At 43.7% G+C, this 22,367-nt stretch overlaps 1 protein-coding gene across 4 annotated transcripts in view; it reads left to right on the forward strand.

Annotated features, from left to right (window-relative positions):
* The first annotated feature begins 1,899 nt into the window (after positions 1-1,899).
* Positions 1,900-22,367, forward strand: part of PLPP4 (phospholipid phosphatase 4) — a 136,052-nt gene continuing 115,584 nt past the window's right edge. For all 4 annotated transcript variants that reach the window (XM_007964268.3, XM_038009616.2, XM_038009617.2 and 1 more), the window contains exon 1: positions 1,900-2,579. In XM_007964268.3, coding sequence (XP_007962459.2) covers positions 2,524-2,579 — 56 coding nt within the window. In that variant the 5' untranslated portion in view covers positions 1,900-2,523. The remainder of the gene's footprint in view (positions 2,580-22,367) is intronic.

Raw genomic sequence — 22,367 nt, forward strand, 5'->3', positions numbered from 1 at the left:
AAGCCAGCTCCTTATTTTTTTATTTTTTATTTTTTCCAGATGGAGTCTTGCTTTGTCACTCAGGCTGGAGTGCAGTGGCACGATCTCAGCTCACTGCAACCTCCACCTCCCGGGTTCAAGAGATTCTCCTGCCTCATCCTCCTGAGTAGCCAGGACTACAGGCGTGCACCACCATGCCCAGCTAATTTTTATATTTTGAGTAGAGATGGGGTTTCACCCTGTTATCCAGGATGGTCTCGATCTCTTGACCTCACGATCCTCCCACCCTGGCTGGGATTACAGGCATGAGCCACCGCGCCTGGTCCAAAAGCCAGCTCCTTTCCATGAGGCTGTGTCCTCAGGCTATCTCAGACGGATGATGTGATTCCAACTTCTGACCTCTAAGCAATCGGGTTCTCTGAAGCACGTGTTTGTGACTTATTAATACTGCTTTGCATAGTTCCCTGATGTCTCCTTGTGATCTATCAGCTCCCTGTCTTTTTGAAGGCAGAGATGGATTATGAATCATATCACCCAGCACACAACTTTGCACAGGCTGCACTCACGCTCAGTGGATGCTTATAGGTAAGTGATGCCCCAATATCAGGGGCTATTGTCAGTATGCCCTGCTGGAATATGGCCACCTGACAATCTCAGATCCAGATCGTCAGAGTTCACTGGGCTGCCTATGGGCTCTCCTACACCACTTTGCCAACCCGTGGGAGTCGTTATGTCTAAGGTAGTTGCTGGGCCCAAGATACAGAGGGGACAGAAGCATGCCTCCTCTCTCCAAGACCTTCCGACTCTACCTGCACCTGACACCTCGTGTGCCTGATGCTATATATGGCCATATATTATATGAATGAATATATCATACATAGCCATATATACATATATATATGTTTGAATATATACTTATCCATTTACTAAGTATCAACCAGGTATCCACAGTGTGCCGGGCACTGGACATAGAGTGATGAGGAAAGCAGATGCAGCTCCTGCCTGCGGTGCCTCGGGGCTGGAGTCCCTCCCACACAGAACCTGGGTTGTTCCTACTCCCTCTGCCTCTCTCTCTCCCTAGCCTCTGAGATGTCTGGGCTCAGGTATCTCTGATCTGCGAGTGTTTCCTTTGAAGGTAGGGTCTGTTTGCCCTTTGCTGATGCCAAGGGCCTCCTCCTAAGTTCTTTCTACCCGCTCCCCCTTTTATCCAGGACTGAGCCGTAGCTCCTCAGTCCCAGGAACCACCTTCTAATCCGTGTCCTCTGCTCACACAATTTTGGCTGGGTCTCTCCTAAAATCCAAGAGAGGCCTGGGCTCCCCAGGAACAACCTAATGGTTATAATTACTGTGTGTTTTTGCATTTTAAATGTCTTCTTGGTTTCAATTAGTGAAGCCAAGAAGTTCAAATTCTAAGAAAAGTAGATAAAATCCTGACAGCTTTGGGGAAAGCAAATCCAAGCTCCTGCTGGGCTCCAGCTGGAGGGCGTGACCCCTAGGCCTGCTGCGATGCTTGGACTTTTGGCTCTGAACCTGAGGATGAGGCTCTGAAGTTCTACCTGCTGCCTGGCGGACGGCTGGTTGAATGCTGTGTCAGCGACAAGAGACCCTGACCTCCCACACGCCGGCCAGGCACGGTGGCAGGAGCTTTTTCATATTCCACAGCTCAGCAGCCCCAAGCTGCTGGGGGCGGGGGACAGGTAGTGGGGGAGAGAGGATTCGGTCCCCAGGGGCCACCTGGCGCTGGTGGCATGGTGGGGAGCCAGGCTCGCCTTTGCTCTCTCTCTGTGCCAGAGCCCTGGACCCTGGCTGGCATCTCCTGAGAGCAAAGCGAAGCCCGCGAGTGATCTCTGGGGGAACTTCCTAGAAAAAAGAAAGAATTTCAGGTTCGAACGGTGTAGGGAGGGCCGAACACGGGAGGAAGGGAGCGCTCCTCGGCAGGGACCGAGGTTGGCCAGGGCTGCCCTGAGCCCTGGAGAATCCCCAGAGCGCTCGTCCACTACATGCCCACGTGCGTGCGTGTGCCAGGGAGCGAGAGCCCGGACAGCGGGTGTCGGAGGCAGGACCAGGAGCTGCAGAGGTGCCGCGGGCAGAGTCCCAGTGAGCGCGCTGCCCGGGCGCGGAGCCCAGGGGCCGCCCACTGGCGGGGGAGGCGGGGAGTGCGCAGGGAGGCGGCGGCGGCGGTGGGGCTTTCCCGGGCTTCCCCTCCCCGGGTCGCGTGTGCCCGGCGCGGGCCCAGGACGCGGAGGCGGTTCCCGGGGAGAGGGAGCCCGGAGTCCCCGAGGCGGCCCCGGCTCCGCACTAGGACGCTGGCTCCGCAGCATCGCGAGCGGCCGGCGCGGCTTCCCGGAGACCCGGAGCCCGAGGCGGCAGGTTTGGGCTGAGCCCTCCCCGGCGCCTTCCCCCGCCCGGCGCCCGCCTCCGCCCCCGCCCGCGGCCTGGAGCGCGCCTCCCTCGCCTCCCAGGGTCTGGCGAGCCGACGCCGGCCGAGCTGCGGGAGCCGCGCAGAGCGCCAGCCGTCGCCGCGGGAGCTGCTCCGGCCGCACCATGCGGGAGCTGGCCATTGAGATCGGGGTGCGAGCCTTGCTCTTCGGAGTCTTCGTGTAAGTAGTGGCGCGCCGCGGGCAGGGCGCACTGACGCGGGGGACCCACCGACCAAGCCTCTCTGTGCCCTAACTTAGTTTGCGCCGCCGCTTCCCACCGGGGCCTGGGTTCGAGGTCCCTTCCCCGCCAAGTGCCCGCAACGTGCCCTATGGGACCAAGAGAGACCCTTCCTGTCTCCTTCCTGGGATCCTAGGCGCGGAGCGACCCCCGCGCGCCGGGGCTGAGACCTGCTCCGGTTCTCACCGGGCCCGCGCCTGTCGCCAGCGCCGCACCACCTGCCCAGGGGATCCAGGGCTGCACCTCTGAACAGGGATGCGCACCCTGGCCCGTGTCCTCGGGAAGTTTCTCCGTCTGTGTGATCTTTAAGGCCCACGTTGGAAGTCTTTGCCCCTGGCCCCATCTCCGGTTCCTCCCCGCTGTGCTGAGGGCCGGACTCCTTCCATGTCCCCGGCTTTAGCGCCCCAGGTCCTGCGGAGCGTTTTCCCAGCGGGCGTTTGCAGCGCTTCTCCTACTGAGAAACTGTTGCTGCGGAGGCTTGAGAAGTCAAGGGGCTGCAGCTGGGGGTGGGAAACACACACCTGGAGCTCTGTGCCCAGTCGATGTCCGCTTTGGGGGCGGAGGCCCTCCAGGGCAGCCGTGAAATGCCCAGGGTGGCTTTGAGCGGCTGGCACTGGGAACAGCGATCCCGAAAAGAGAAAGGAGTGGTGGCGCAGGTTCTTTCAGAGATGTCTGAGCCTTCTCTGTGAGCCCAGGGACCCACCGCTCAATGACCTCCTGGGCCCAAGCTGCAGGGAGCTGTCGCATCTCTCTCTTTCAGATCTGAGCCCAGAACACCAGCTCAGAGCCACCCCACAGCCTCCCGTGAGCTGCTGTCACCTAGGCACCCACACCTGCACCAGTCCCTCCATCAGTGAGCCAAATTCTCTCCCCCTCTCTGCCCATGGATGTTTTCTGCCACATTCTAAATATTAAAGTTGCATGAACTTTTTGGATTTGCCATGCATTTATTTGTTTGTTTTTGTTTTCGTTTCTGGAAAAGCCCTCCCAAGTCAAACAGGAGGCCCTGTCTGAATTTCTGCCTCAATCTGGAGTCGTCCATGGCAGGTGTGCTGTGTCAAAGATGACTTCTGTTCTGGGCAGCCCAGGGTATACACATGGAAAGAAATGCCCTTTCTTGCATGTTTTTCTTTACCAGGGATTAAATTCATCCAGAGTATTTATTCACACCATCAGAAAAGGCCACGAGCTCCCCCAGATGCAAGCAAGCCCCCCTCTCCCGCCTTCTGCCCGAACACTGGTGTTATTCACTGAGAAGAAGGAACGAGAACTTCAGTTGGGTTTTGATGCATTTGGAAAAACAAAACACTTTTCCCTTCTCTTACTCTATTTTCTACCTTTGGAATGTACGTTAAAACTAGTGATTGCTGTGTGATCAGATGGGGACAGTTTCTAATTAGCAGATAGGCTGAAATCTCATTAAATTATTATGTGATAGAAATGATAAAATAGTTTTTGGTGCACAGTAGAATTTAACATTTGTTGGGTGAAGGTAGGAAGAATGCTGAGATAAAGTGAGATAGACTCTTACACTATCTCATTATCTGGTTTGACTGCTGCTGGGGGTGCTCAGATAAAAAAGGATCCAACAATATGTAAAAATATTTATAGTTTTCAGGTGTGCCTTCCAATATCCCTCCAAATATTTATGAGATGTTTACAAGTATACAATGGTCTATGCAGTAAATTTGAAAACTTGGTAATTATTGCTTATGCGTGTCTTGCTTTTTCTAAGGGTGTTATGTAAAAACCGGACAGGCAGTTTATGTTCTGTTCTCTGAAGTTCCCTCTTGTGTTACTTAATAGGGGATCTGCTGTCACACATGGACATTGATGGCATTTTTGGATGATTCCCAGGTTTCTTATCAAATTGGTAACAGTGTGTCCAACTTGTGGTTCTTGTACCTGCAAAAACCAACTTTGGTATTGATGCGAGCCTCCCTAGGGGGGCAGCTCTTGGATGTTCAGATGCTGTTAATATCAGGCATGTACTGACTTCTGGGAGGACGGCTGGGAGCATGCAGAAACAGATGACCCCTTGTTTTCTCAGATAAGCGTCTGGCACCTTGACAGAGACTGCCTTTTGGGGGAAGTTTAATTCTTCCTTTTGCCAGCACTGGAATGATGGCAATATTCAGTGGGTTGTACCCACCTCTGCTCACGAAGATGGTGGTCTCAGTGGCACAGGGGTTTAGAACGTCCCCATGGGCAGGCTGAATCTGATTTCTCTGTTGCAGCCAGTGTCCAATTCAGCCAGTATAACGCATCATCTAGTTTTGCTTGGTATTTCTACCCTATTGCTCAGGATGAAAGAATTTTTTGGGGGGAGAGGGGGTATCTTGCTTCTTTGCAAACTTCTGCCCCTGGAGAAACATCACCTGTAGATGTGCGTGTTCTCTGACTACGTTTGCTCTGCATGAGAGCAGGGATCTTGCTGCCCGTAGCCCATATGCTCCTCAAAGATTCGAAGTTAGAGCTAATAAAATGCAGTTTGGGCCCACGGGTAGTAGGGATGCAAACTTTTCCTTACTGACTCTTAAAGATCCCATTTTCTGTTTCTAGACTAGGCACAGTGCTGAGGTTTTGTGTATTCAGAATTCTGAGAGGATGCTCTCCAGGCCCCCCGCCCCCACAACCGCCCCATAGGTGCTCAGTCCTGCCTGAGGACTTCAAATCGCTGGGAAGGAAATTAGCGGAGTAATGCAAATCAAGGCTGGCATATCAAGTTTAACATAACAGAAGATAAATTGGCTACAGGAACCCAGTGTTTAGGAGAAATAAAAGTGAAATGTGAAGTTTTGAGGCTGCATTTAGTACCATGAAGTGTGTGGGCCTTGAGGTCCTATTGCTCTTACTCATGGATTGTGGGCAGAGCAGGAAGGAGAAGCACTTTTGGGCTTTTTCTGTCCTGCTGCTACCCAAGACTCCAGGAGAGATTCTTTTGAGTGTTTCTGCAAATGCTAAGGCTAGCAACAGACCTTACTCAGCAAGCACATAGTGTAGAAAGGAGATGGCTGGTTAACACGCAGCAGACCAATAGTGCACTACTAGGCGCATGCTACTCACTTTGACCACTATCACCAGTACAATAGCAATCATTTACTGAGATCTCACTGTGTGTCAGGCACCAGTGAAAACTATCTCATATGCCGTTTAGCCTGATGAAGGGGGTATATTGATATTTCTTTGTCGTAGACGAAGAAACTGAAGCACAGTAAAATTAAGGAACTTCCCAAGTAACAGGGCTAACAAGGGCAGCTCTGAGACCTAAATCTAGATGCTCCATCTGCAAGGTCTGGACTCTCAATCACTTTGCTTCATAAAAAATAGCAGCCAGTTTTGGTCAGTCCAGGGCTTACTGCATGCAAAAGGCATTCCATGTGATTTCTCTTTTAAGCCTCATCTCACTGGATTCTGTTCATTATTCCCACTTTACAAATGAAGAAACCAAAGTTTAGAAAAGTTGAGTAGGTTGCCTGAAGTCACTCAGCTAGCAGGAGGTGTAACCCTGTTTCAAACAGGCGGTTGACCGCATGTCCCTGAGTGGTCATCCTCTGGGACAGAAGACATCCAGCTTCCAGACTGCTATGAAACTGGCCACATCCTGTGAGCAATTCCTTCCTCGACTCCTTATCTCCTAGCAAGTGCACATTGCCTGGAGTGATGTGTGGGAAGCTGTCACTCGAGTTCTAAAATCACACGCTAGGATGAGACCTCAAAGGTGGAGGGATGGCAGTGGTGGTTCACACTTCCTAAAAGATGGGATTTGATCATGGCATGGATTTTAAGGGTACGATGTGGTGAGTAAATTGCGGGTGAGAACATCAATCGTAGTAGTAAGAAACTAGGGATACACTGCTTTCTTCTGCTGTTTTTGGCCGTCTTCTCCCAGGACATCAATTAGTTCAAGCACTCTGTATTTACAACATTGCAGAAAAGACCCTAGAAAGATGATAACAATCTCATGTGCTGGGCTGGGGGAAAGGTGGTCTGTCTGTTTCACTTGTAGGCTTGAGTTCCTTGGGGTCTTATCTTCCTCTTTCCTTCCTTCCATCTGCCCTTCTCCCCATCCCTCTCTGTCATTTCTGGTGGCTCTCTGTCTGCAGGGTCCCCCCAGGAGCTGCTCAGGATGCCAGGGTGTACAGGTAATGGTGTTTACCTCCCCTTAGATAATCCAGCATCCTTCTTTGAGCTCTTAGGATGCAAGAGGCCTTTGCCAGGCCCTGGGGATGAGAGGAGAGAGAAGGCCAGGTGGCCCCCAGTAGCTCACAGTCCAGCAGGGAAAGCACACAGAGGGCCGCCATTGGTTATTTTCTCCAATGCAATTACTGGTTTTGAAAGTTTTCCCTCCAAACATTTCTCTTTCATTGTTCATCCACTTGACGAATATTTGGCACCTTCTAGGTGCAAGCATTTGTGATAGTCATTTCCTTTCCCTTTCACTGGTACACTTTGATTGGTGTAATTCCAGCAAGACACAGGGAAACTTGGTGCTTTACCTGGTCCAGGTGACTTGCTTGAGGGCACTGGGTGTCAGGTAGATTTTTGAAATATCGACACAAACGAACAGATTCATATGTATTGCCCCTAAGAGCCCAGTGTAAGACTCCATGCTGGGGACAGTTGGAGCAAGGTGCTTGGTTTTACTGAGAAGGAGGATGCATGTGCCAGGGAAGGCTGCCCAGGGCTGAGCACTGAATGCCAGGTGTACGGATCCTAGGCCTAAGGACATTCCTACAGGCTAAAGGCCCGGAGGTGTGGAGGCATATTTTGGGTGGGGATGAGGTCACCAAGTCTGGCCTCAGTGTGGGTTTTGGGGTGGTGGGTGTGGGAGTGGCAGGAAGCGAACCTGGATGGAGAATGCAAGTGGCCTCAGGGCCCTGCAGGGCAGTGGTCATTCCCACAGGGGCAAAACTGGGGGAGCCTGGAGGTTTGAAACAAGACCGTACCATGCTCAGATGTTTGCCCCGGGGTGGAAAGGAACCATTTGGCTGGACGCGCAGGCTTTGCTGACCGTGATGGGCTTCGTGGCCACAGCCCTGCTTCATGGCTCCCCAGGACAAGTACTCTCTGCTCTGCGTTGTGGTTAGCTGTCTGCATCTTTAACTTCTTTGCTTTCTCCTTCTCCTAGCTTGGCCTTGGCACGAGCATGGTCGGTGCCTCCTGACTCAGTTTCCCAGGATAATTTTTACAGACCTGAGCATTCTGCATCAGTCCAAAGCAAAGCTACTTAAGGGGCGGATGGTCTGCTGAGCACCTGCGTCAGGATTACGCGGGGCCCAGGTCAGGCTAACTGAATTAAAATAGAGATCGAGGCCCTCAGAATCTGCATTTTGAGCAGGGGCTCCTTCCATCCACTGCCTTTGGGAAATACTTATGTGCAGGCCAGTGAATGGATGGCAGCACCGCAGGGTAGAGGCAGCAGGCGGTGGCCCTGGAGAATCCTGTCACTAGAGTGGCCTTTGTTAAAGGGAGGGGGACTTTTTGTGTTCACTGAAGTTTTGGGGTTGATTGGCTACTGTACCATCAGTCCTTTCTATCTAACGAATACGGTCAGAATCATTCTGCTTGCTCTCTAGAAACAAGTTTCTTTTTTTTTTTTTTGAGATGGAGTCTCACTGTCGCCCAGGCTGGAGTGCAGTGGTGCGATCTCGGCTCACTGCAAGCTCCGCCTCCCGGGTTCATGCCATTCTCCTGCCTCAGCCTCTTGTAGCTGGGACTACAGGCACCTGCCACCATGCCCGGCTAATGTTTTGTATTTTTAGTAGAGACAGGGTATCATAGTGTTAGCCAGAATGGTCTCGATCTCCTGACCTCGTGATCCACCTGCCTCAGCCTCCCAAAGTGTGGGATTACAGGCGTGAGCCGCTGCACCCAGCCTAGAAACAAGTTTCAAATGAGTTGTTTGAGGTAAAGAGCTATAACTAAAGACCTCGGGCTTTGGAGCCAGGCAGGTCTGTGTTTTGGGTTTTAGCTGTGCCACTAACTAACAAGTTGCCTTCAATCTCTGAACCTCAGTTTCTTCATGTAGGAAATGGAGCTAATACTTACTTCACTGCATTTTATCAGATAAGGTACTTTAAGTGCCTGTGGTACATATAACAAAAATTAGTAAGTTCTCGCCACCCTTGTTAATCCCTATTACATACATGTAGTGTCTAAAAATGACAGCATAGCACAGTGGTTACGACAGTGGCATTTGGCATCAGATTACCAGGGCTTAAATCCTATTTTGTTTTGTTTTGTTTTATTTTTAATACAGAGTCTCTCTCTTTTGCCCAGGGTGGAGTGCAGTGGTGCAACCATAGCTATTCCCCTTAACTCCAGCCATCTCCTTGGGCCCTGCTCTTACAGGCCCAGAGGATTCTTTTTTTGTATATAGAGATAGAGTCTTGCTCTATCACCCAGGCTGGAGTGCAGTGGCGTGATCACCACTTACTGCAGCCTCAACCTCCCAGGCTCAAGCAGTCCTCCCACCTCAGCCTCTCGAGGAGCTGGGACTACAGGTGTGTCATTGCAGCCAGCTGCTTTATTTTTTGAAGAGGTGGGGTCTGTGTGGCCTAGGCTGGTCTTGAACTCCTGGGCTTACGAGATCCTCTCACTTCGGCCTCCCAGAGTGCTGGGATTACAGGTGTGAACCATTGTGCCTAGCCAAATCCTGGTTTGCAACTAATGTGCTGTGTGAGCTTTGGGAGAAAGTATTTATCCCCTTCTGTCATTGTTTCTCCTTCTGTTCAATGGGAATGTCCATCGTATTCATGAATGTAAGAATATGTTAAAAAACATATTTTATTGAAGTATCAGTTTGAACTATATTAAACATATTTTATTGACATATTGGGAGTATTAAATGGGACAGTATCCAGCTCATTGTAGGTGCTCAGCAAATGGTGATGTTATCATTATTATCCTTTTGTTGAAATGAATCCATAATATACGCTAAAGAGAAACACCGTAGGTGTCTAATGATGTTCTTTTTACAAATGATTTGCCACCGGATTTCTAGACAAGAATCAACTCCTGGAAGTGTATTCCTAATGATTCCTTTTAGGCCTCAAAAGTGAGGGATGTACCTTACCATGAGTTTGTCCAGTGAGTCAGAACCCCAGAGCTTGCTGTCTGGTGGGGTGGGCCGGCCTCAGCCTTGCGGTTTCTCAGTGGTGGCTTAAATTGCTGGCCCTTTACAACAGGGGTTCTAGGAGGTCGAATTAAAGTGCTACCAGCATAGCTGCATTAGATAACATACTGGAAAATGCTATGTTGTGTTCTTAGATGACGTAACATAAGGAAAATGCTATGTCCCCATTGTTAACTTTGCACACAGGGCTCAGTTAGAAGCCACGCCCAGGGGGTGCTTTTCTTCAGGTACCTTCTCAGCCCATCTGTGCATGCTGTGCAATGGCGCCCGAGTGTTTCTGCTCCCTTCCCTGAGAAGGTGTCTGCCTTGTCATCTGATAAATGGGGAATCCTTCTGTTTGAAATATTACTTGCCACTGTAAGATGAGTTGGCTGTACCCAGAATTCTGAGAATTGATGATGTTTTCCCACAGGGGGATAAATGCTCCCGGCACTGCAAAAGAAATGCATGGTTGTATAACTTGTGGATAAAGTTATCTCAATTAGTTGTAAAGATTATGCCTTTTGTGACACACGCAAGGCTCATAAAAGCTCACTACCTCTATTTTTCGATGATAGCATTTGTAAATAGAAACATTATCTTGGTAATAGTGCTTCTTTAAAAATATTATCTTGCTGTTCTATGTGGATGAAACAGAAACACTGTTTTTACAGCGAGGAAGCTCCTTCTGACAAGACTGTTGCCTGCCAGTGGGCCCTCATCATTCAACCAGAAGTTGCATAGGTGTTGAGAGCAAGGTTTGGGATTCCTGGGATGAGTGAAAGAAGGCTGAGAGGAACTGGGGCTGCAGAACCCAGGGGCAGCTTCATCACAGTCTTTCAATATGTAACTGTGAAACAGTATCCCACAGAAAGGAGGAATTAGTTATTTTGTCTCCACTAAAGACAAAGCAAGACAAATCGGCAGAAAAACAGGGCAAGAAGTGGCAGGAGCATTTAGGCTGGTTTCTAGAAAGGTAGCAGTCTGCCAATCAATGCTAGATGTTTCTTTCTTCTTTACCAGAGGGTTTTAAAAAACATATTTTATTGAAGTATTAGTTTGAACCATATGAAATTGCTGATATTTCAGTATTTTGACCTATAAAACTGGGAATTTCATTCAGTTCAACCTAAAATAACATACACAAAGAAATGTGCACTATTCATAATTGTACAGCTGCCCAGAAAACTCCCCAATCTACCAAGCCCCCTTCCTCCACCCTGCCTTCTAACATCATTTGAACTCTATAGAAATGGAACCATAAAGCGTGTGCTCTTTTGTGTGACTTTTCTTGTTGAACATGTTTTTGAGATTTATCTCTGTTGTCGTGGGTGGTGGCAGTTTGTTCATTCTCATGTGCTCCAATTTATTTCTTCATTTTACCCACGGATATATGGGATATTTATCATTTTTGGCTATTAAATGTAGGGCTGCTATTGGTTTTTGGTGAACATTTTGTAATTTCTTGTAGGGATATACATAGGGGTGGAACGGCTGAGTTTCTCATCAGAAGTTCTTAAGGAAGGATTTGGCTTCTCTGTCCAGCTATACCTCTGAAAGCAATATTTAGCCTGTATGACGCTGTAATCTCCATCTGCTGAGCAGCTACCTTGTAGAAAGCATGCAGTGGGCCTGGCAAGTGACAGGGCCTGACAAATGGGTCCCATTCTGCAGGCAGATGGGCAGCATGGCCCACTTCTGATGAGAAACCCAGCCGTTCCACCCCTATGTAGATCCCTACAAGAAATTACAAAATGTTCACCAAAAACCGATAGCAGCATTGCACTTAATAGCCAAAAAATGATAAATATCCCATATATCCGTGGGTAAAATGAAGAAATAAATTGGAGCACATGAGAATGAACAAACTGCCGCCACCCACGACAACAGAGATAAATCTCAAAAACATGTTCAACCAAAAATGTCACACAAAAGAGCACACGCTTTATGGCTGCATTTCTATAGAGTTCAAATGATGTTAGAAGTCAGGGTGGTGGGAGGGGGCTTGGTAGACTGGGGAGTTTTCTGGGCAGCTGTTTAATTATGAATAGTGCACATTTCTTTGTGTATGTTATTTTTAGGTTGAACTGAATGAAATTCCCAGTTTTATAGGTCAAAACACTGAAATCATGGTGAAGACGTGACACCCTGACTCTGCTGATTATAAAGATGTGTCCGAGCCTCCTCATCTGTAAAATGGGGACACTATCTCACCTCCTAGGGAGATGGTAAAGATGAGGTGATGTGAGATGTGCCAGGTGCCTTGCACAAAGATGGCACATAGTAGGTGCTAAGGCGAGTCTCTTTTCCTTCCTCCACCTCCCTCCTTCCTAGAACTGAGGTGAACATACAGGTCAATTAAAAGATGCCTGGCATCACAGTGTAATAATAATGATAATAAAATAGCGTAGCTCTCAAAACTGCAGGAGAGAGCTGAGCCTTCAACTAGGATTTAGAAATTTCCTAGAAGACATCTGAATCATAATCCAAGAAAAAGAAATTGCCGATATATAAGTGTGTGTAGGTTTTTTTTGTTTTTTTGAAATGGAGTCTCACTCTCTCGTGCAGGCTGGAGTGCAATGGCATGATCTCGGGTCTCGGATCTCAGCTCGCTGCAAGCTCTGCCTCCAGGGTTCACGCCATTCTCCTGCCTCAGCCTCTTGAGTAGCTGAGACTACAGGCGCCCGTCACCACGCCTAGATTTTTTATTAAAAAAAATTTTTTTTTTTAGTTTAGACGGAGTTTCACCGTGTTAGCCAGGATGGTCTCGATCTCCCGACCTTGTGATCTGCCCGCCTCGGCCTCCCAAAGTGTTGGGATTACAGGCGTGAGCCACTGTGCCTGGCCTGTGTAGGTATCTTATAATTGACATCTATTGCCACCTTGGTTATAGGAAGGCAGGGAGGCGGAGGAGACACCTGCTAGCTACTAAGAAAGAACACTTTAATACCTACTATGTGCCACCTCTGCATTCGGCACTTGTCACAATCGTATGCTTTAATTATGACACTTCTCAGGTCCTGATTTACAGAGTTAAGAGTTAATGCTCCCTCATTCAGAGAGCTCTTACCAATTGACAAAAGAGAAGAGCTCATCAACAGAAAAATGGGCAACAGATATGAGCAGAAAACTAACAAAAGTTCAAAGACTGCCACACTTTAAATCTGTGATTTTTTAATGTTAGCTTTTATTTTAAGTTCAGGGGTACATATGCAGGTTTGTTACAGAGGTAAACTCATATGATGGGGGTTTGTTGTGCAGATTATTTTGTGACCCAGGTATCAAGACTAGTACCTATTAGTTACTTTTCCTGATCCTCTTCCTCCTCCCACCCACCACCCTCCAGTATGCCTCAGTGTCTCTTGTTCCCCTATATGTGTTCATGTGTTCTTGTCTTTCCACTTATAAGTGAGAACATGTGGTACTTGGTTTTCTGTTCCTGCATTAGCTTGCTAAGGATAATGACCTCCAGTCCCATCCATGTGCCTGCAAAGGACATGATCTCATTCTTTTTTGTGGCTGCATAGTAGCTTATCGTGTATATGTACCACGTTTTCTTTATCTGGTCTATCATTGATGGGCATTTAGGTCGATTCCATGTCTTTGCTATTGTGGATAGTGCTGCAATGAACATAGTGTGTACGTGTCTTTATTATCGAATGTAAATCTGTGATTTCTATAGCAATGCAAGATATGCATCTGAAAACAACAAAATAACAATGAATATACATTAGCAGAAGCTTTTTATGTGCTACAATGGAAGAATGTGCAGCTATTAAAATTAGTTATATAATAGGTAGTTATTTGTTAACTTGAGAAGGCATCTATGAACCATTGTTACATAATAAAAGCAGCTTACAAAAGTGTGCATGATGCTAGTTTAATGTGGTAATGTAATAAAATCAATTGTGCCTACATCTCTATAAAGATACACAATACAGTTTTAATGGTGGTTATTTTGTGCTGATAGGACTATGTACTATTTGCTTTTTAAATGTTGTTTATGTCTAAATTATTTTATAGTAAGCATTTATTATTTCATACACAATCAAAAATCAATATAGATGTTTTCTGTTATGGAAAGAGGCCAGTGAAATATTCCAGGATAGGGCACTGAATGATTTTTTTGTGATTGCTTTAGAAATATTTAAAGTGACAATCTATCAAAAAATCAACCTTTCTACATTTTATATCAACTAAAATATTTAAGAAAAATCAGAAAGTAAAGATTACTATCCAGAATGTGTAAGTTTGTGTTTTCAAATGTGATCAGATGCTCAGGTGGAATAGTAAATGGGTACAGCTGTTTTGAAGATATTACAGTGCATAAACAGCCATAAAATTATTCCTGCCCTTTGACTTAGAATCCTTGGTAAAAAATACATAGAGGCACTAATGGAAGAGATACCAAAATCCTCATATATAAAGATTGTTTTTGCTGTGTTCCATACAAAACAAAGTAAATATATTTGTCAAATAAAAATTAAATTAAAACTCAAATGGTCAACATTTGAAGATGATTTGGTAGATCGTGAACACATAGAATATTAACTAGTTACTGGAAGAATCATTTGAAAATCATGAAGAAATGTGGTGAAATTTTATGATGTAATAGTTAAGGAAAAACACTATACAAAAAATATGCCTTGGAATTGCAGCTATGTGAAGTATGTCTGATTTGCGCAAATACTAGGAAGAATTACACCAAAATGAATGTGATGGAAATGAATGCATTTCTCCTCACTTAAATTTCTTTGAGGATTATAAAATACTTGTGAAAATTAAAGCAATACAAAAAGTATAAGGCTCCTGGAACCACTTCAACTTTCTCTGCCTATTCCATTCTCTTCACTTTTTATACACATTTGTACATAATTAACAAAACTACTGGAAACACATTTTATTTATGGCTTAATTTTTAAACTCATCTCTTTAAGATATTATATATATAAACACATACTTGATTGTTTTTTACTGGCTGTGTGGTGTTCCATTGTATTAACCTATTCATGGAATCTTAGGGTAGTTTCATTTTTTGCTTTGAAAAACAGTGTTGCAATTGTTGCATACATTGTAGTGCACCTGTTCAAGTATTGCTGCATGATAAACTCTTACAAATGAATTTTCTGGGTCAAGACCACATGCATTTTTTTTTTTTTTTTTTAAGAGACGAAGTCTCGCTCTGTCACCTAGGCCGGAGTGCAGTGGCACGATCTTGGCTCACTGCAAGCTCCGCCTCCCAGGTTCACGCCATTCTCCTAACTCAGCCTCCTGAGTAGCTGGGACTACAGGCATCCGCCACCAGGCCCAGCTAATTTTTTTTGTATTTTTACTAGAGACGGGGTTTCACCATGTTAGCCAGGATGGTCTCGATCTCCTGACCTCGTGATCTGCCCGCCTTGGCCTCTCAAAGTGCTGGGATTACAGGTGTGAGCCACTGCGCCCGGCCCACGTGCATTTTAAATTCAGGTGAATACTGCCAAATTGTCCACCCAAAGAGCTTCACATACTTACATTTCACCGCCGTGTGTGAAGGTGTCTGTTTTTGTGCATCCTTGCCAATGTTGGATGTTTTGTATTTCTGCCATGGCCTGGAATGTAACATTTACTTCACTTTGCATTTCTTTATGTTTAGTGTTGAGCATCTTTTCACAAGCGTATTGGCAATTTGTATTTCTTCAGTGAAATATCTGTATTTTCCTTTATCCGTGTTTCTGTTGGATCTCTGAATTAATCTTACTGGTGTGTAGGTGTGCTTTATGCCTTATAAATACTGATCTTCTCTTTCATATATTGCAAATATTTTTCCAGGTCTATGGTTGATTTTTAAGTTTCTTTATAATTTCTATTATTGTATATGTTTTAATTTTATGTAGTTAAATCTATGAGTCTTTCTTTGTTTCAGTTTCAGTCCTATTTAGAAAGTCCTTTCCCATCTAAAACAGAAATGTTCTTCTGTATTATCTAGTATTTTATGCTTTTGTTCTTTAATTTTAATTTGTTAATGATTTGGCTCTTTATTTGTTACTTGTCCCACTCAAATGGTTTGTCGGTTATGGAATAGTCCATTATTTTCTTGCATCTTAAGGGATTGCAACTAAATTCTATTCTGAATATCTATTTGCCGAGTATTGTCTCAAGTAACATTTTAATTATTGTAATTTTATAGTATTTTTAGATATCTGTAGGGAAAATTTGCCCCCACTACACTCGCCCCACTCCACCCGCTGGGAAGGAGTGGAGTACAGGGGTTACGGTTTCAGGCTCTAGTGCCAGGATACCTAAATACAAATCTGCTACTTACTGGCTATCATTTGGGTAGGTTGCTTTATTTCTCTGTGCTTTAGTTTCCTGGCGTTTAAGGCAGATAATGATAGTGCTGAAATAGTTTTATTGTATTGAGACCAGAGACTGTGGCTTGTATGATTTCTATATTTTATAACTGATTATGATTTTCTGTGTGGCCTCATACATAGTCATTTTTTTGGCTGTAAATTTATATAAATTGAACATAATGAATAGTTTGGTGAGTGTAAAGTTCTAAATATAGTAAAAGAAGGTAGCCACGCTATTAAAATTTTCTGTAGTCTTATTCTTTTAATTTGGTCTTTTTAATTTGAAGGTATGCTATCTCTGTCAAACAAGAATAATTAAAGCCTTCACATTGTTTTTTGGAAATAATTAATATTTTGTGTTATTAAAACCAACTTATTATGTGTTTTCTTTTTATGGTGCTTTATTTTTATGTTTTATCCCCTTTGTTTCTTTCTTTTAGCTGAATAGCTCAAGCGTTCTTTGCTACCCTCCTTTTTTACTTTAGTAATTTGGATGTCATAATTTCTATGTCTATATTTCTAGTTAGTATTCTTAAATTTTATCTCCTTCTGATGCTTGAGCTTTTATTATTATAAAATTTCTATTTGTCTTTGTATTAATATTATTATCTTAAGGTCTACTTTAACGTTAATATATTACTACATTATATTTATTGAGGTTAAAGTCTGCATAGAGTATCTTTTTCCATCCTTTTACTTTCAACTTATCTGTATCTTTATTTTTAACATATGGCTCTCGTAAATAGCACTTAGTTATATCTTTTAACTTTATCTGTCTGGCCAATCTCTGCCATTTAATTGGAGTGGTTAAGCCATTTACAGTTAATGCAATTATTAATATGGTTGAATTTAAATCTACCACCTTTTACTATTTGTTGCATGTGTTTCTTGTCTCTCTTTTTTCTTTCTTCTTTTAGATTAACTAGAAACTTGTTTGTTTTCCATTTTATCTCCTATATTGAATTGTTAGCTATATCTCTTTAAAAAATTTAGTAGTTTATTTCACAATTATAATATGCACTTTTTACTTATTACCACCATCTTCCCTGCGTCATTTATTATACCATTTCATGTACAATGTAAAAATTGTATGTCAGCGTACTTTCATTTCTCCTCTCATGCCTTTGGTATATTGTTATAGATTTTACTTCTATATATAAATCTCATAAAACATTTAAATTATTTTTAGTTTAAACAATCAACATACTTTCACAGCAATTAAAATTTTAAAAAATTTGCTGACATAGTTATCATTCTCAATGTTCTTTATCAGTTCTGTTAGATTTGGTTTTTCCCTTTGGGATTATATCCCTTCAGCCTGAATAACTTCCTTTAGCATTTCTTATAATACAGATTGCTGGAAATAAATTCTCCTGGCTTTTGTTTTCTTGAAATTATTAATATCTTTATTTTGCCTTTATTTTTGAAAGATTTTTTGGTTGGATGTAGAATTCTCAGTTGACAGTCGTCATTCAACACTTTGCATTGTCTTGTGGATTCCATTGTTTCTGATGATAAGTCAGCTTCTACTGTTATTGCTGCTTTTATGAATGTAATGCGTTTTTGCTCTTGATTGTTTTTAAAACTTTCTGTTTATGTTTTACTTTCAGCAATTTTATTGTGATGTGTCTAGGTTGGACTCATTTGTATTTTTCCCATTTCTTTTCATTGAGATTATTGGAGATATGGTTTGATGTCTTTCATCAATTAAATAGTCCTAAGACATTATTTTATCCAATATTTCTTCTACCCAATTCTGTTGCTCCTGTACTTTTGGTTCTTCATGTACATATACATATATATTAGACTGTTTAATAATGTTCTACAGATCTTGGATGCTCTATTCTATTTTTAAAGTATTTTCCCTCTCTGTGGCTCAGTTTAAGATAATTTCTATTGATTTGTCTTCGAATTCACTAATTCTTTATTCAACTGATTCTACTGTGTCTATTCTGCTGGTATGTTCATGCAATAAATGTTTTATTTCAGATATTCTTGAGTTCAGATCTAGAATTTTCATTTGGTTGTTTTTTAGAGATTTAGTTTCTCTGTTGAAGTTTCCATCTGTTATCCATTGTGTTCATCTTTCCCTGTCATCTTTTAACATATTTATAATGGAAAATCCCTTTGCACCAATTCCCACATCAAGATGATCTTTACCTTTGACCTTCTCTGTTGATGGTGGGTCACATTGTCTCTCTTCCTTTGCATGTCTAGTAACTATTACATATTGGACATTGTGAAACATACATTGTAGAGATGCTGGATTGTTATTTTCCCCTAAGAGTATTGAATTTTGTTTTGGCATGCAGTTAATTTACTTTTGGGTCATTTCAGTCTTCAGAACTTTGATTCTAGGCTATTGTCGGGCGAATCTATCTTGTTTTTTTTCCCTAGATTGTATCCCTTAATCTGGGATGTGATTTTTTACTCCTATGGTTTTGCCCTTCTGAGGTTTCAGTAGAAAGCCTAACTTGGATACATTTCAGTCCCAGACTGTATCTCCTAGCACTGGCTAGGTGCTGAAATCTCTGCTTGGCTCTTTGAACTGTGACTGTTACTTTCCACTGGGGGTTCTTGGAGTCTTTTTCTGCACATTGCAATTTCTGAGTTAGCCAAATAATTTGAAGGAAATTTATATGTAGAACTTGGGTTCCCCTTCTGAGGCTGATATGGTTTGGCTCTGCATCCCCACCCAAATCTCATGTTGAATTGTAATCCCCACATATTGAAGGAGGGGCATGGTAGGAGGTGATTGAATGATGGGGTCAGACTTCCCCCTCGTTATTCTCGTGATACAGTTCTCATGAGATCTGGTTGTTTGAAAGTGAGTAACACTTCCCCCTTCACTCTCTCTCTCCCCTGCTGCCCGGTGAAGATGTGCTTGCTTCCCCTTTGCCCTTCTGCCATGACTGTAAGTTTCCAGGGGCCTCCCCAGCCATGCTCCCTGTACAGCGGAACCATGGACTAGGTAACCTCTGTTCTTTATAAATTACCCAGTCTTAGGTAGTTTTTTTACAGCAATGTGAGAACGAACTAATATAGAGGCCAACCTCCTTTATATGGAGGTTTCTTCTTCGTTGTACTATGTATTATTTTTTTCTATCTGGTTTATCTTTTTCATAATTTTTTTCCCCTTCTTCTTTACTGATTGGTACTCTTTGAGGCTCTTCAAACTGTATATGGATTTATGTTTATGTTTTTATTACTTTCAGTGGTGTTTCAAGAGGGTAGAGAGACAAAATATATGAGTTCAATCAGCCATCTTGACCTAGATGTCTCTTTGAAGAGATTTAACATTTTTTCTTTGACACAGGTTTACATTTTTTACGTGCAAAATTATAGTTTTAAAAAATCCATCAATTTTTACTTTTACCATGACTATTTTTATGGTTCTCTGAGTTATCCTTCAAATGGCCTCATTTTGTCTATCTAAAATTTACCTGTTTTACAAAATTCAGCTCAGAATTTACTTTTCTGTGGTGTGTTGTTTGAAATATCAGCCCTGAATTAATGTACATAATACCGATGACAGTTATATAGAAGTCCCACATTTATTTTTATTTATTTTTTGATTATGGAAATACATCGTTCCTGAATATATTATGTTTTCATTCATTCTTGTGGGTCAATAAAAAGATCTTCAGTCATATAATATTAAATTAGACTTTTAAATATTAATGCTTTATTTATGAAAACCCCTGTGTAACATTGATGCTTTGCTTTTATTTATCCCGACACAAAAAGCTCTTATTGTTCATTAAAAGCAAACTGGGGTTGTTTGGCTCTAGAGATGATGATATGATAATGATGAGAACAATGATAGTAGTAACTAATATTTATTGAGCATTTTCTATATGCCAGGCAGTGGCATAGTTAAGGCAATTTACTCCTTGACTATTCAAACAACTCTATGAGGTAGGAATTTTATCATCCTTTCATTTTTTTGGATGAGAAATTCAAAGCTTAGAGAGGTTAAAGGTTTCACCCAGTGTCACATTGTTAGTAAATAAGATGACAGTGTTTTGAGTGAAAATTTTAAATTGAGTATTTTATGTCTTGAAACAATTTACACCAGATTTGGATGGGGCGGGGGAAGAAAGGGGCTGATAGTGAGGCTTTCTTATAATTAGATGACCCTGGTGACCTCAGTGAAATCATGGATACAAAGGGGATTGACAATTCCCGAGTAAGCGGCGCTTTGACATTCACCAGATGGCCCCCAGCATGAGTGATGTTATACCCAGCAGCTCCCTGGGGGAATCCTTAGGGATTATTATATCCATTCCCTTCTTTTTTTTTTTAAGAAGATTTTTCTGTTTTTCCCTCTTAACCAAGGGCCTTACTTAGAGCCTCCTTGTTGTTCAGTGGCACCTCGGTGTCTTGACTTTTGGCCCCACAGGCCTGCATTAGCGTGGGACTTCCTCCCTTCCTAATAGTGCATGGGTTCTGCACATTTAGCATTGTTCTTTTCCCATTCATTGGAGGTTATATGAATGCAGCTGTGTTTCTAGATAGGCTTTGTGGGGCAGCTACTTGGGAGAGCTGCTCTTTATTACAACAAACTCTTGCTCTAAAGGAAGTCCTGGCAGTTCCCTTCTGTGTATTTATCATACTTCTGTGGGATGCATGAGACAGACGTGTTCACAGGTCCAGAGAACAACATGAGATGATGAGCGAGCCTGGCCTTTGAGTGGTATATTCTCCCGCAATGGTCTCCATGGCCTGAGGTTTCCTGTGAATTTTGTTCTAAGTATCAGGAAAAGGGATGGAACCTGAAGTTCAGGGGTGGGTGTTTCTGGAGGTGTTTTTTCTACGAAGACCAGCTTGAAAACCCAGAGGGTACCACATGTCATGCTGGGAATAGCTGCACTTTGGGAAAAATATCTGCAGATGGTAACACTGACTTTCTTTGTTCCAGGTTCTTATCCTGGCATGATGTGGGCAGGGGGCACAGTGTCCACCACCCTCACTTAAGATAATGTCTGAAATCACTTCCATTCCTCCACTCCTGCAGCCTCAGACATGCATTGATTGGGCCTTATTGTGCCAGGCACTGTATCAGGCCCAGGGAACATGGAGATAAATAGTGGCATGTGCCTGTGTCACAACTGTCCACATGGACAGCAGGACCCTTGGAGATCTGGGCTGCAGTGGAGCTGGGACCTGGGTGGGAAGAATGGTGGCTCTCAGAGCTAAGAGCAAAAAGGGAGTGGAGGACATTAAGGACGCGTTTTGCCTGGGGCCAGCTGTTCCCCCCTGTGCAGGCCTTGCCTCCAGCTCTCCAGCCCCAGGGCCAGCCCTTTGGACTCTTTTCCATAAGTTATAACAGCTGCTGCTTCTCTTTTTTGCTGTTGTTGAGGGCTTACTCTGTGCCAGGTAATGTTTTTATGCTTTGTGTGCAATTATCTCATCTAAACCTTACACCACCACCATGATGTAGATGCTGTCATTTTTCTAACTTTATAATTGGGGAAACTGATGCTCGGGGAAGGAAGTCATTTGCCCATAGTCATTTGTCAATAGGTGGCACAGATGGAATTAGAGTCCAGGCTGACTTTCAACTTCCTTGTTCCCGTTGCTCTGTTGCTGCAGTTGGGTGGGATGATACTTTGTCCCCAGCTTTCCACATACTGGCCTGCCCACTGCGGGTCATAACAAACCCACACTCAGATGCAGTCTGGTCTGGTGGTGATGATCCCAGGATCAGGAGCCAGAACGTGTGGGACTAAATGCTGCTTCTACCTCTACTTGGGTTACTCTAACCTCTCCTCCCTAGAAATATTGCCTACTGGATGGGGTTCTCAGGGCACAGATGCTAGCAGGGTGGTACCTGGCATGCAGGGAGAACACCACAAGTGTAAGCCCTTCCATTGCCTTCACAGGTGCTTGGCTAAAGCTTCCCTTACCCTTCTTCTTGCCTCTGTCTTGAGAGCACAGTGTTTTTCTGTGCCCTCTCCCAATGGTCTTCTTGTCACCCTGACCTTGTCTTGCCTATGAGAGCCACTTGTTTATAAGAACTATCTTAGTTCACCGTAATCTTGGCTTCTTTCTTTAACAAATCAAACCTCTCCCTGGATGTCAGCAGACTCGTTGGAAAATTGTGTCTGCCTTAGAATAACCAATGTAAAAAGCATCAAGAGACTCGGACGAAGCTTGATTAATTATCTGTGTACTTTATGCCGAAAGAGTGAATCATGGTCTTCATTTTCCTGTCAAGAATGTGAGCTGCCTGCTTTGAATTAATCCAGAATGGTGTTTCAAAAAAAAAAAAAAAA

The sequence above is a fragment of the Chlorocebus sabaeus genome, chromosome 9, assembly GCF_047675955.1.
Source record: "Chlorocebus sabaeus isolate Y175 chromosome 9, mChlSab1.0.hap1, whole genome shotgun sequence".
Classification (NCBI taxonomy): Eukaryota; Metazoa; Chordata; class Mammalia; order Primates; family Cercopithecidae; genus Chlorocebus; species Chlorocebus sabaeus.